The sequence below is a fragment of the Cibotium barometz genome, chromosome 64 (assembly GCF_041138505.1).
Source record: "Cibotium barometz isolate CiBa-2024 chromosome 64, ASM4113850v1, whole genome shotgun sequence".
Classification (NCBI taxonomy): domain Eukaryota; kingdom Viridiplantae; phylum Streptophyta; class Polypodiopsida; order Cyatheales; family Cibotiaceae; genus Cibotium; species Cibotium barometz.
Window position 1 is genome coordinate 6,371,345 of NC_141109.1, and position 16,378 is coordinate 6,387,722.

Here is a 16,378-nt window from a genome sequence, read left to right on the forward strand (position 1 = left end):
CTACAAGGAAAATTTGAAGTACACACTAGGCTGGGAGAATATGTCATGCGAACAATTGATCATTGTGTTGCTCTGCAGGTGTTGCTTATTAGCGACACAATATTGGTACCACCCCTAGAAAAAAAAATTTACTAAGTGACACTCGTAACCTTTTTTAAAATCCTCTTTGAAAATGGCACTACAAGAGATGGGTAGCATAGCCATGCAACATAGCCACGTGAAAGGAGAAAGAGTAGAGAGAGGGGACCCGGGTAAGTGCGCAAGGTGTGCGCAATTCTAGTGCATAGCTATTCAAATGACTATAATTGTACATGGCTAGAACATGGCTATAGCCTCAGGTATAGCCATGTGCATAGCTTCATACTAAGAAAAAAATGGAGACATTCTAGAGAGCTAAAAATATCCTAATATCACAAAAGAAGAAGCACAAAATGTAATCCCAATCATGCTCGGATTTAAATCCTTCCTCACTATCTTGGATAGAGACACTTTTATCTTAATTAGTCAATGGTATCTCGCATTCTTCATCTTATACTTGACTCTCCACATGTTCATTTCCGACTACCACTTCATCCATGAGGTTTTCAACATCCCTATCTTTAAAAATACTCTTTAAATAAGGAGTGACTTGTATGACATACTACCATTTCTTGTCATTTATATTTGCGTGAAACATAACCTTGCAAGAAGAAACACATCGAGTGTAAAGTAAACATGCATAAGGATGCTATAATAAAAGCTTATTGTTAGAATTTACTTGTTCATAATGGTGCAGTAGCACAGATGTTTCCCTTTATTTGCCAAAATTTATGGAATCGATCGCCATAAATCCATTTGGATGCCTTTTCACAGTTGCTTGTTGAGCGCCTCCACACACCACATCCTTGAACCACTTCACATCCCGATATAAAATTTTGGAATGTCATGAATCCAACCTTTAGGATGTTTTAAAATTGTGCCATAATAATCAAGCATTTCTCCACTCTCTTGCTCAAAGGTTGCCATAACCCCACAATCTTGGATATTTCTCTTTGTATCTATGCATTGAATGTGTAAATGCCTTCCTTCAAACCACATGGCATTGTATAACTTATACTACCACCAACACCAAATAAAATATATTTAGGATATTGAATAACCATAGCATGAGATTGTACTTGAGTAAAAAAAGAGAAGGCCTTACATGAGAGACCCAAGTCTGATTCATAATTGCGAAACCAATCACATATACATATGTAAAGATAGCTAGTCCTTGCCCAAAAATAAATTTGATAACATAGCTGGTGAAATGAAGGAGCAATGGAAAAACTCTTGGCAAAATTTGATGCATGGTTGTGTTGAGAACATCATGCCCACATACATGAAGACACACAACAAAGCATGTGAACCCCCTCTTGTGAGGGGACGCCACATGTGTAGGATGTGAACTCGTAACATCCCTTTTGGGAGTCGTAACCTCACACCACAAAGTGCGAGCCTATGGGGGGTATAAATTTTTCACCTATGGTGGGTAGAAAGATCTTAAAATCCGTTTATAGATAGCCCTTGACTACGTGTGTTTTCTATAGTTTTTATACAACGTGTGTTACAGTGATTAAAAACGTCATGCAATAGTGACCCAAAGTCATTAGACCTGTTTTTTGAGACTATTTGAATGTAGATGGCATGGAAGTTTCCTAGAAGTGAGGTCTTTGGGACACTTTCTTACAACATACATCTAAATGAAGATCAACTAGGAATTGATGTTCCAAATGTTACAAAAATATATATATATATATGCATTGTGTCTTGAGCATGCTTTATTTGTGTTCATTCTTGCTCAGGGTAAGCTATATTAGCATACCAAGCAAACTTCTATATCATGAGATTATTACGTCGGTGCATTATTGCCATTTATTAAAATGAACGTGCTGGAATAGACATGGCTTTTCATTCTGGCGTGCAATATTGTTCTTTACTCTCGTACATCTTGATCGGACATATGCACTTGTTTATTTCATCCGTGTAACCTTTTGCCCTACAGATTATGAAACGTGACAAGTGAGGGAGGAACGCTCCAGCAATTTAGAAAGGAAATGACACTTTTTTATATAGTGGGAAACCACGAGGGAAATGTGTAATTTTCCAAATGTGATGATGAAACATTTACAGTAGTCATGAAAGTTGCTCATGTAATCTTGAAGAAAGTTGATCAAGAATTTATTGAAAGTAGTAATTTACTTAGGTGATAGCTCAAAAAAGGTCGATGTGTATCATTCAAAATAATGATGTTTGCAAGAAACGTATGGTAATTATCCTTTGCCTCGGCTCCAAGAAAGCATTGCATCCGAAGACGTTACGCACATCAAATAGTTTTGATTGGTTTGGCGGCGGGCGGCAAGAAAATGACAATATGCTGGATCCTTGTAATTGAGCTAAATTAACCCAGATGTTGGCTCGATATTTTTTTTATGTCGGACACGGTGTTAAAGGATTGTGGGCGATCGGACGCTGCTATGAAGGTTTATGGGACCTTCAGGCCTCCAGCTTCATCGTGGCGCAATTGTCAAAGATTCCCGGATCGTGCACAGTGTTGCTGTCCAGCTTCTTCTTTAAAACGCCTTTCATGGCCTCCATTCCAAGCAGAACTAGAGAGGCGGCTCTTTCTAGTAGCTGCCTGAAGCCACTTAATTAGTTCTAGAGAAACCCTAGCTCACTCTTGTAGCTCATCATCCCACGTGATCGTCGTTAGGATGGCCGGAGTGTGGTACTTCAGCGATGGGGTGGCTAGGCTGGTCCCTACTGTGGAAGGCGGTGATGAGCGCAAGGTGGTGCTGGTGTACCGCCCCACCGGCGACACCGTACGCTCGTACGCGGAGCTCCAGCAGAGGCTACTGGGGTTGGGGTGGCGGAGATACCCTTACGAGCAGCCCGGCGCCATCCAGTTCGACAAGGGCCACGCCTCCAACCACCTCATCACTCTCCCTGCGGACTTCCGGAGCTTCAAGCTCATGCACATGCTCGACATCATCATGAAGAACCGTGAGCATTTCCTGGTCCGAGACCAGTGAGCGTGGGTGGCCGGTACCACACGTCCTCCTCCCTCCTAGTGCTGCTTTTCCTCCTCCTCCTCAACCTCCCTCCTCCTCGACGTCGACGTAAAACGAGCGCCCAGAGACGTCCACGTCCTCCTCCTCCTGCTGCTGCTCCTGCTCCTCCCTCCAATACTACTACTTTTTATATATGCCTGGGAAGTTGGATGTTGTTGGCGGAATCTTGCTGAGGTTTGAACGCTGATATTTATGCTATAGTATTTCACATTCAACGTATGGCCTCTAGGATAATAACCATAGGCATTTCTTTCTTAGCGTGCACACAAATAGCAGCATCACTCTTTTTCTACAACCTCTCACGATGCAAGTGCCACCAATGTATGTCCCACCCGAGAAGTTTAAAAACTAACGCAATTTTAGCATCTCAAAAAGAATGCGAGAATTCAAAGAACTTAGCTCTTACCTTCCAACTTGCTAGGTTCATGGGCAATAGTGACATTCCTCAATGCTCAATGTGCTATAATCATCCCTGTATTCCACTTCTTTATCATCACCATGCTCCATCCTCAAAGAAGGGATAATGAAGAATAGTGATATTGCTTAAGCTATAATAATCTATAATCATTTTTTTTCCACTTCTTTAACACCACGCTAGTACTCCATGCTAGTCTCTCATAGCTCACTCGATCATTTCACTTCTCCTCCCCACTATGCTTCACTCCACTCAAGATACAGGTTTCAATCAAGAAGGCCGTTTTGTGCTACAGTGCAAGATACATCTTGTGGATGCTTCCCAAGTGTAAGATAGGGATCAAATAACCAATACCTTAAGTGTCTATCCTTACCATGTGGTGAGACCCAATGGTGTGATGGCCCTCTAGTTTTGAACATGTATTAGTGGCAAAAGATTATGCCACCAAGTGGGCAAAAGCCAAAGCCACCAATGACAACACCACCCAAGCCATGATGCATTTTATTTATGAAAACATGTTTACCACATTTCCATGCCCCATTGAACACAATGATAGGACCTTCTATTTTACAAATAAGGTAATATTTATGATATGGATGTGCAAAATGGTGTACAGGCAGTCTAATGCCTACTACTCTTTGAAAATGGTCAAGTTGAGAGCAAGTGAGCTATTCAATAAGGTTTCTTACAATGATCCAAGTCATGGGGAAGAGGAAATTGATGAAATCATTAACCTTGGGCGTATGTGTGCTAAATGTTAGTATAGTGATATTCTTTACTTTTCTTTAAAAAAGGAATGAAAATTCTTCACTCTAATGTTACCTCTTTTCCACCATTTGCAGAGCCAATAGAATCTTCCTCATGAGTGGATTAGGGGACCAAGATTATGGCTCTTGGAGGCATCTCTTATGGCTACACTTGGGAAAGAGGTACATGGGGTGGTTGAAAGGTGGGTGACATTGGTGAGAATGTTGAGGGGTTTTTGGATGTTTCGAGCTTCTGCCTCTCGTGGCTGTTGAGGCTTGGGGGGTTATCGAGGGGACACTCCTTCATAAGCGGGGATAAGGCTAGGCGAGGCACAAGGAGTGGAAGTTCTTTGCCGATGGCATGAAAAACGATTCTTGTAAGCATGTGGACGTAGTGTACCTTGTATGTCGCATCCTTGCATAAACCTTGGAGTTCACTAGTGAAAGCCTTAGCCTAATTTTTCTTGCATAAGCCTTGGCATTCACTAGTAAAGGCCTTGGCCCAATTTTTTAGTTGGCATGAAAGAAACTTGGCGAGGATGGTGAGTAATTAGATCTTGTTGTGAAAGTCCTTAGACTTTTAATGAGTGAGAAAACTGAGCACATGGGTGGTTGGGGCCACTTATTCATGGACTATGATGTCTTCAAATTCGGCCACATTGAGATTGAGACCTTTGGTGACACCACGTGCTGCTCAACCTTGACCATGGCTCCTTTCCTGCTGTGCAATTTTGTTGAGATGGGTTGGAGGTGTTGGGCTCATTTAACAAGATCCTCGGTGAGAGTGATCCAGTGATGTGACCCATCTAGCATCTCAACCTCCCATGAACTATTCGTATTATTGTGGCACAACTCAATAAAGTGTAAGGTGAGAGGGGGATCCCCCCAATGATGATTGGCTTCGAAAGGCCATGAGGTCGTGACCTTGTCAACGTAGGGGACTAATTTGGGCAGTTGAAAAATGGCATGACTTTATGCCAATGAATAGAGGTGATCCTAAAGTGAGTCTTCTTGAGAGGTTGGTTTTGACTTAGGCATAATTAGTGAGGGTTCCTCACACTTTGTAGAGCATATGGAGCATCATGAATTGGCGAGGTCAAGGGTTTCTCAGACTTTGCAGAGAGAAGAGGATGTTGGGCTCAAGGGAGCATCATGAATTGCATGATGAACCATCCCTAATGGTGACTACCATTTCAACAAATGGATCAGGAAGATGCAGAGGTTAGCTACAAAGTGGGGATGGGGCGTGGATGTGTCAGCCATGGTCCCTTGACTTGGGTGTTCCTTGTAGAGGGACCTTAGTTTTAATATGTGCGTAGTTGTTTGTGTGAAGTGTAATACAAGGAAGAGGACTCGATGTAGCAAAAAAACAGGACTCTCAGAAAGGGTGGGGGCTACGTTCTAAAGGAAGACGGCGGCTGGCAGTTCTTGCTGAGGAAAACTCTGGCGAGGGGAGGCCTGGGTGGCTCAAGACGACGCGCAGGTGGGCTGCCTCCGTTTGTGCGACCGTCCTTGCCCGTACGTGCTGTTATTTTAAAGATTGTAGTTTATTATTTTTAATGATTTTTAAAATTTGATTACTTTTTAAATTTATTAAATAGATTATTTAGAAAGGCTTTTATTAAATATATTAAAAAAGACTTGGGGTTAAAATAAAATAAACAGAGGGGGTTAAAATCAAAAAATCAGAAAAGAAAGTAGGGGTAGGGAAAGAAAAATAAGGGTGAGGAGGTAGAAAATTTTGGAGGTAGGTAAGGTTTAATTTTTTTTTTTTTTTTTGGGAGGGGGCTGGCAAGGAAAATTAAGTTGAAAAAAAAGGGCGGATATTCTTGTAAGAAAAGGGGATAGAGAGTTGTTTTTTGGAGGGGGGTCATGACAAATTGAAAGGGGGGGTGTGTGTTCATGTATGTCAGCACATATGTGCAAATGTGTGTGTAGAGAGTATATGGGTGTGTGTGTTGTGTGCATGTGTGTAGGGGGAGCATATATACGGGTTTGCATACATGGGTGGTTGTATTATTTATGTGCACAAAGGTGTAGGTGTAAAGAGGGATTGTGTGTGCATGTGAGTTTTGTGTACGCACACTATTATAGGCCGGTTGATTTTCAATGGTTTTGAATATATAAAAAATCCTCGAAAGCATCGATATACACACCAAAAAAGCATCGATATACACGTCGAAATGTACATCGATATAACCATCAATGGTTTTTTTTCGACCATGGTTTCGACGCTTATTGGGGCGCCGGTTTCGACGCTTATTGGGACCAATATTTCGACTAGTATTTCGACGTTAGCAAAAACGACATGTTTTGCAACTACGATTTCAACGGTTATATCGACGGATGCATGTTTTATTCTATTTTTATTAATGGTACACTCATGTGCAGTCCTCCTACTGCAGCTAGGTGTACCTGGTATACCAGTTTTACAACTTACATCCCTGTTCCCTACTGAAAGGTCATGAAATAGCAAATTTTATTAAGTAACAAAAGTTACATAGCCCATAATGGAGCTTACAAAAAGTACACAAAAAGAGACAGAGCCGACCAAAAGAAGTATTTCATTGAGGTCCAACTAATACCATATTAAATAATTTGGAAAAAATCCCATTTCCATTTGAAAAATGGGATCAAGGTGAATCTATCCAAGATTTTGCCAAAAGCCCTTTACGTGATATTAACCTTCTAATTTTTCTCCTCTTACGCTCCTCTAGTCCCCAACACAAGCTGCTATACTCTGCCTCATTGTTGCTTTTCACCTGTATCTCATGAATACCACACCAAGCCTCTTGTCCCTGTGCATCCAGAAATACATATCCATCCCCTCCTCTTGTCCCTGTGCATCCAGAAATACATATCCATCCCCTCATTGTTGCTTTTCACCTGTATCTCATGAAAACCACACCAAGCCTCTTGTCCCTGTGCATCCAGAAATACATATCCATCCCCTCCTCTTCCCATACTCCTCTTGAAGGCTTTTTAGGTCATACCATCTACATTTTATCCACTAGATCTCACTAGTTTTTAGTACTTTTATTGTCTATAGTTTTGGAATATTTTAACCCACTACTTTTAGATGCAAGTTGCATCACCATTCCCAAGGTTTCACTTTTCGGCCATAAGGGAGGCCCAAAAATAGAATTTTTTAAAATTTTGATTTTTTTGAGTTTTTCCATCAAAAAAACTTTCCTTATACATATATAAACCCAAAAAGTAAAATTTTTATATCATTTCTTAGTCATAACTACCTCATAACAATCCTGTCATATCTTTCTAATTTCTATTATATCTAATGATTGCAAGGTGCATTCTAATATTTTATACCAAAAATAGAATGCAAGTTGCAGTGCTTTTAGATGCAAGTTACATTACCATTCCCAAGGTTTCACTTTTCGGCTATAAGGGGGGCCCAAAATTTGACTTTTTTAAAAAATCAAGCCTAAATCTATCGTGTTTTACAGAATTTACGATATCAAATTTGTCTCAACTAGGATCACTCCCTAACAGCCCAAAAAAGTCTATTCTTCTTTGTTCTTAATGCTACCTGAATCCAAGGCACAAATAGAACTGTTTGCTCTTATGTTCCCCAAGGGATTCTACCAAATTCAAATCTAATGTGAGTCTAAGAGAAGATGGCTACAAATGATCATAGGATGCTTATGATGCGAAGATATTAGGAGATATGTGAATGCATGTAAGATAGTGTTAGGAATGTCCCATAGATGATCATGTACATAATGATGTTGCACAGCCATGTTTATCCAATTTGGCTCTAAAATATTTTCCATGATCTATCACCAACTCCAAGGGAACCCCAAACCTACAGCAAATCATCTCATATAGAAACTGACTTACCTGCTTTGCATCATCTTTATTGGTTTCCCTTGCCTCTAGCCACCTAGTCAAGTAGTTTAATGCAGTGATGATGTATAGCTTCTTGTTCTTGGTTCTTGGCAGAGGTCCTCCTATGACATCTACTCCCCATTTCCCAAATTCCCCATAACTCATAACATGTTGCATGGGATCTCGTACCAACATCATTTTTTGAAAGGTTTGACATTCTGGGTGATATCCTTGTTCATGCTTGGCCACATCAGTTAAGCTCCGAAGATCTTCCTTCTAGTGATGTCTATCCCATGATTTCCTCCAAAAACTTCCTCATGACATGATGTCAAACACTGATGTACCTCATCATGATATAAAACTTTCCTTAAAACCCCATCTGATCCCTTGTGATATAGTTGCTCTCCTATCAGCACATATTTCATGGCCCTTCTAGTCACTCCCTATTTGCTTGAAGCACTCAAATGTCTCTTGGCAAGACCAGTCATCAAGACATGCTCATGTTTATGTAAATTCTCTCTCCCATGATATAAAGGCTCTTGAATCTTCACCCCATGCACGGATACAACCAGTACTTGCTCAATCAGCCCATGAGCCCTCTGATTGTGTTCTCTGGATACATGCCAAATCTAGATAGCTTGAAAGCTTTCAAGTATCTTCCTAGCCTTGAATAACCATTGGTTCAATTCATCCTTATTAACATTCCAAAGTCTTTGAGCCTATCTAATGACCAACAAAACATCTCCCTTTATAATGAACCTTCTAATTTTTCTCCTCTTACACTCCTTTGGTCCCCAGCACAATATGTTATACTCTGCAACATTGTTGCTTTTCACCTATATCTCATGGAACTATAACAAGACACCCCCCATTCCTCAAGAGTGGTTGACTCCTATTCTAGAGCCGACCCCCCCCAGTGTGGCTAGGCATGTTCACTAGACACGATATCCTCATGGCAGTACATCGAGCAGATAAGGACATTGGTCTGCTCACTTTTTCTATTGGATTACATGGCATATTAGAGAGACCAGAGCACCCCTTGGAGGATTTCGAAGGCTACACCTTGCAGATGGTGAGGGTGATTAGTTGATGGGCCTGGGCATGGCACATAGATTCATCACTGGCCAAGGTGGCCAGGGAGAGATTTTGGTGGTTATGGATTTGGGAGTGCCGACCTCTCATGCAGTTGTAGTGGGACCTTGGAGAGTGGACTTTGCATGATCCCACAGATCAAGTGGAGACTCTGGATGCCCGTGCGGCTAGTCCACGCAGAATCCAGACGTCGAAGATAGATGGCACACTAGCAGCAATGGCACACTAGCATTCTCAGGGCCTATCACATTGCTTCCTTTCAGATTTCTAGAAGAGGCTTTGGGACAGCTTTTGGCCGAGGAAGATCACTCTCTTACTTTGGCTGACAGCACATAGGAGTCTGGTGGTTGTTACTTGGCTGGCAGTCCGAGTTCAGTCAACAGCTTGCCCGAGGTGTGGTCACCCCCAAGAGTCTCAGCAACATTGCCTTTGGGATTGCCCGAGGGCTCAGCAGGTTTGGCAGTGGATTCTTTGCATCTTCGCTATGGACAGGGCATCGACCCCCCAGATCATCACTTGCGGTACTGTCGCTTGGACCACCGAGGCTAGAGTGGTCAAGATGTACAAGGAGGACGGGGGAGGACTTTCCCTTCAGGTCTCCCACCATCATATTGCAGTAGTACCAGTCAGAGCCCCACCGATAGGAGTCTGGGAACCAGGCTCATGCACCAGCGATGGGAGATTTGTAGTAGCATAGCCGCCTGGCACATTTGGCGTACTAGATGTAGTGAGGCCATTGACGGTACCCACACTCCGCCAGTTGAGACCATCATGAGCATATGGCTCAACATCATTCACACCCTCCCGCGGTCAGTGTGGGTGGTGGGGAAGCAGCAGGGAGGTTCTGACCGCATGGGATGCAGAAGCGGCAGGAAGCCTTCTTGAGACTTTGGAGGCCTGGCCCTTTTCTCATGGATAGAAACGGTGACCCCATTGGGCATTACAGAGCACTTGTATGGTTGTTTCGCCCCCCCCTTCCCGTTGTATGAGATAGCCTTCTCCTCACAGAGCGGCTGAACGGAGGAGAAGCATCTCTTTCCCTTTGATCATTTGTTTCTCACCCTTATATGAGCTAAGGCTGTATTTAGCCCGTCATGGTTGTACTTAGCCCTTTGCAGCTATTTTTTCTTTAACTAATTGAAGGATCTTTTTCTCGAAAAAAAAAGACACCCCCCATGGAGAAATGAATCTTGTCTTCTTTTGATCTTCTCAAGCTATCATGATTTTGAAGTAACCATTGAATCCATCACATACTAGTACCTCTCACTCCCTCTACAAACTTGGTCCAAGATTTCATCTTGAAAAGGTAGGCAATAACGATGTATTCATGTAGTTGCATCATTCAGAGGTTTATAATCAACACATACTCTCCATTTGTTTCCCTTCTTAGGCACTATGACCACAAGGGACACCTAATCTCACTCAGCAATTCTATAAATAAACACAACCTACAGTAGACATTTGGCCACTTCTACCTCTAGCACTTGTCTTTGGATAGTCCCAAGCCTCCTGAGTTTCTATGCCATAGCCTTCATCCCCTCTTTTAATTTGATATCATGTACCACACTAGAAGTCCCTCTCATTTGAGTATACTCCTTTGCAAACAATCTTGGATGCTTATCAAAAAGCATCTCATACTACTTCTTCTCTTCCATAGTCAAATCCTTATCAACCATATCCATCAACTCCTCCTTGGAACATTAAATCCCTCATAATGGGAAACATATCCTAACAAATTACCAGCCCTTCCCTTCTCTCATACATTAGACACCTCTAGCCCACACATATCCATTTTCATCTCTAACAAACTTTGGTCAAAACCCTCATCATTAGGCTCTTCATAGACTCTGAAGAGTAGGCATCATAACTTTCGAATGATGTAGAGCTATCATTTGTATCCACTTCTAGATCCTCTCCAAGCTCCATAATCTTCCATGTTTTAAAGTCATACCTAATCCTCTTTTCCTTTGGCTTATAAACAAACAGATCTATACATCCCCTATACCAATATTGCCTTGATTTTATTACTATCAACCATGGCCTTCCCAAGATTATAGGGTATGCCCCAACCCTGGCTGGCATGACATGCATATCAATCCTCACCTTCTTCTGACCAAGCACATTCAATTCCAAATCCTTAATCACCCCCAAACACTTCACCCTGGCACTATTGGAAATCTTCACACTAAACCTGGATCTTTCAATAACCTCCAACTCTAGGACATGAACTGTTTCCTCATTAACCACACATACCTGAGCTCCACCATCAATGTAATTTTTTCTTATCTTTCTACCATGGATCCAAACATCTACCCCCACAGGCCATACATCTGACACCTCACTCAGCTATGAACAACACTTGCTTCAGGCACTCTAACCTTCACCCTTCTAACACTAGGAAGCTTATGCCACTATCTTCTTACATTGGAATTCAGTGGTAGCAATTGTCCATAGGTAATGTTAGCCTTTTGTGCTTTACATATGCCGACAAACTATAGGGTGCCTGCCTTTCTCCCAACCCAATCTTCCTTATCTTAGCCCTTAACCTTTCCTTGTTTACTAGATTCACCCTAATTCATGGGAGCTTTCCCCTTCTCTGATCTCTTGTTATCTCTTTCTTCCGTATCTGCCACTTCAGATTTTGACCTTTGCAACCTTGTCCTTTTATTGAACAACAACCTCATATGTCTCCTCTGGAAACAACTTCCAAAATGTTCACATTTCCCAAGAGACACTGAGCCTAAGTATTGGCAATTGATTCCCATTTCCCCTACTTCTATGGTCCAGAGGTCTATTCTCTTCCTATCTCTAAATCATTGGGTATATCCCACCTGGCTCCCTTCTAGGCTGAAGACACTAAGGTGCTATGTGATCTCTCTCTCCATAAATGAAACATTATATCTGTTTCAATCTATTTCTTCGCTATCTCTAACCTTGTGGCCTTCTCACTCGATTTTGTATTCCCTGGATAGCAAGGTTAATATTTCCAATTTGTTCATTAATTCTCTGGATCTCCTAATGCAATTCATCCTCAGTCCTATTTGATTCCATCAACCTTGGAGCTTCCACAAGGATTCCCCTTTCCAAATGCATATCATAGGTAGATGATCCACAAGGATTCCCCTTTCCAAATGCATATCATAGGTAGAGGATCCACATGGATTCCTCTTTCCAAATGCATATCAATAGGTAGAGGATCCACTAAAGAACCATGTTGTACCTGCTCCTATTTAATCTGCATATGTGCTTCTCTTTCCTTTCTTGCTAACTCCGTCTTCCTCCTCCTCAGCTTCTTTCTCCATTGCTAAGTTGTGTTATCCTTACAGCTTCAGCAAATGTGTCAGGGTCCAACTCCACCTTCTCTTTGATGCTGCCATGTAATACGCCAACAAACCTCTCCTTTTTAAAGAAATCTAGTGGTATGTGGTTCTCTCCCACCAAGGCTCTAAGTATCCTTCTCTAAAAATCCTCAAATCTACCCACAAAGGTTGGCATCTCGACATCCTCTCCTTGGTACAACCTCAGTACAACTTGCTAAGCTCCCTCCATATATCTTCAGGACTTTCTGCCTGCCCATATTTTCTCCTCAAAGCTTCTTTCAACCTATCCCAATCCTGTTTCTCGGCATCTGTAACAACATCCTCTACCATTCCCTAGCTAGACCTTCCAAAGCAAACTTACCATCCTCATCTTGTATGCATCCTCATCCCACAATGATTCTAGCTCAATCCTCTTGCGAAATTGGTTGACATCTTCAGTCCTTTGTCCTCCTCTGAACACTTCATATCCCATACCTGCCATGGTCCTAAGCTAATCACCAAGTGGATTCAAACCTATAGATCAAAGACCTTAGCAAGATCTCTCTGATTCTTAGTGGGGGAACCAAAACATGTCGGGGCTCTAATCGATGGCCTCTATTGCATTTTGGTGATGCCTACATGTGGGATAAGAACCCGAGGAAAATCCATGGTAGGTGTGAATATAAGAAGAAGTAGCTAAGTAGCCTTAAATCCTGATAGTCTTTTGTTTGATGGTAGTTTACTAAGTGCATGGATAAATACAAGGTTAGTGTGGATAAATACAAGGTTAGTGTTTGAGAAGGGGCCCGAGGAGTTAATGGCAAACAAACCTATCTCTTCGAGGCTTTCTCCATGAGTAGTTGCAATCCATCAGTTGGCTTTTTTCTCTCTGTCCTTTCCATGATGGCCAGCTGGTGCTCCAATTCTTGAATCCTTGACTCTTTTGTTGACAAAAGATCAGAGATGGAAGCTTCACGTTGTGGGGCAAAAGGAAAGGGGCAGTCCTCTATATAGCAGCATCCACCCACACATGCCGGAACACAATCAAAGAACAAGACAGGGGCACCACCAGCCTTTACTAAAGCTAGAAAAGGGAACTCACACACTCACAATCCCAAGATCCTCACAAACAACTCTTTACCCTCGTCCAACCATCCAGATACATAGAACACAGCCCAAAATACACATTCACACAAAGAGAAGAGAGGGAAAAGGGTACATCAACTTCTCTACCTCTCACAACTCCTTTGGTAGGTGCTATATATGGGTGAAAAACCTTGATTACATAGGCTCAACATCCTTAAGCAATAGATGAATTAATAAAAGAGAGAGAATGAGAGATTAGCATGTGAATGGCATCCTTGTGCATACAAAGGGGTCTGGGCCATCAATAGACACAAACACACCCACATCCTTAAGCAATAGATGAATTAATAAAAGAGAGAGAATGAGAGATTAGCATGTGAATGGCATCCTTGTGCATACAAAGGGGTCTGGGCCATCAATAGACACAAACACACCCACATAGTATATGAGGTTCTAGTGGTTTCAAGTTGATAAAATAAGTAGGATGTGTTGCTAGCTTATGTGCAAAATTTATTTGTTCCCTTACTTCACAAAGGGGTCTCGGCCATCAATAGACACAAACACACCCACATAGTATATGAGGTTCTAGTGGTTTCAAGTTGATAAAATAAGTAGGATGTGTTGCTAGCTTATGTGCAAAATTTATCTGTTCCCTTACTTCACATGGATAACACACACATAGTAGAATATCTCAAAAAAACAACACATAGTAGAATATCTCAAAAAAACAACACATCCATGCCACCTAGGAAATACCAACAATGGCCAAACCCTCACACTCTCAAAACTGGTCTTGGCTTTGCTGACCCACATTGATCCTAGTACAATGATTAGAAGTGATTACACAAGGAGAGCACAGTGCCACAATACCACGCAACATACCAGAACTCAACACCCAAAGTGAACTCTACAACCAAAATGGTTGAATTGAAAGTGATAGCCGACAATTTCATACACACATTCATCATAGCAACCACACATCATGAAAATTACTATGCTCGAGATCAGAGTTATTGGGTTTCCATCACATATAATGGGTGGAGATGACGAGCATCAGCCCATGCTTCTCTGATAATCACAATCTTGTGAATATGAGTATGAGAAACTCAAACACACAATACCATAGCCTCGAGTTTGCAGCAACGAGCAACTTCACAATCTCCACCACCTTTCAGTATTGATAGGTTGCTTATCATCTCGATCCTCAGCACTGTCGCTTGATATATCCACCACCTTCAGCCGACAGCACCATGGCTGAAATAGCCTTCCAAGCACACAAAAAGACAGCAAATCCCGGACTCAAGCATGCAAAATATATGCACTGGGCTCAGCTCATTTCCATAAAAACTGCAAGAAACACTCAAATACACTCAAGAATGGCACACACACACTATCTCTCTCTCTCTCTAAGAAACCATAGCCCTACACACACAAAAAGAAACTAGACCTAGGTTATATTAGGGCACACATAAGATAGGCATAGAGATCATCCTCACCATCTTCTTCTTCACTCTCTTCCTCCATGGATATGGCGTTGAAGCACAAGAGAGATGGAAGAAACAAGAAAGCAAGAGTTTGTGCCAATTGAGAGAAATTGAAAAGAACCGTGAGATTGGTAGATAAAAGTAGAGAGAGGTTGTAACCAACTTCCAACTTCCCAAACCTCCCAAATCACACGACTCCTTTCTCTTTCTTTCTTTATTGAATTTGAAAAGTTTGTTACTTTAGCTTTTTGAAACCTTAGGCTTAGCTTTCATTTTTGTGCATACATAGACCATGGCTTTTAACCTTACAAAATAGCTAGAGAGAGTTTCCATGCTTTGGCTTTACAAGTGCGGACCCGCTAAATTGCCAAGCATTTACAAAGTTGGACATGCGTACAAATCATACGGCAAAAATTGTATGTCGAGGCTTGGATACAAAATAAACATGGGATAACATCATTCTTATTTGAGAAAAGCTGCATCTTCTTAGCCTATTTGATGTCAAAATTGGAGGCTATCATTCCTCCCACACTTAGCTTGTGAGCTCCCGCAAACAAAATATCAATGAAGTTTCTCCCTTTTCACATACTTAATCTCTCTTTCAAAAAAACTCCTCAAACTTCATCACACCTCTTCAAACTCCTCACTTACTCTCCTACACTTACTCCATACTCCACCAAACATAGAATGAGGTGAAAAATCATCAACACATCCCCCACAAAAAAAACCCACAAACATCCTATGGAAATAATAACAACTCTCAACTTCAAACACCAAAATAATCCCCATCAAAAGATCATAATTTCATAGCTCTCCCTCACTCAAAATCTGCATGAAAATCTGCCACCCGCATCTACATACCCTTACTACGCTGCCCACTGTTTAGAACAAATTATAGTTGTGTGTGTGAACTAGCTCTTCATTGGAGTTCATTTAATGCTTATTAAAGAAAGAAAGTGAATTTGGCCCGCCTGTAACGTGTAAAATGCCCATTCGCCATATCTGCTCTGCGCTCCTTCTTCATCGCTGGTGGCTCTCGTTCTCCCTCTACGCCTCCTTGACTGAGCAAAGCGTTTTGCGCTATGCATGAGGTCGTTCCCAGACTACCAATCCTCCTTTTTCTACTGGCGGCCAGAAAACCTCAAATTCTCTCTCTCCTTCGCTGCACCCAGACCCTCATTGTCCCTTCCTTTGTAAAGCTTGTCCTCTCCTCAATGACACAGGCTTCAAGAAGTTCCCTTTTTCTCTTGCACTCTCCTTGTTGCCCATCGTGATCTACCATCTTCCTTTGCATTTTCATACTCCTGCGCCTCTGTCTTCA

At 41.8% G+C, this 16,378-nt stretch overlaps 1 protein-coding gene across 1 annotated transcript; it reads left to right on the forward strand.

The window, feature by feature from the left end:
- Positions 1-2,647: 2,647 nt before the first annotated feature.
- LOC147603245 (flowering-promoting factor 1-like protein 1) lies at positions 2,648-3,774 on the forward strand. Its single transcript, XM_086796925.1, has one exon. It carries the CDS (start codon positions 2,733-2,735, stop codon positions 3,048-3,050), a length of 318 nt encoding a protein of 105 aa, XP_086653051.1. The 5' UTR covers positions 2,648-2,732; the 3' UTR covers positions 3,051-3,774.
- Positions 3,775-16,378: the final 12,604 nt, after the last annotated feature.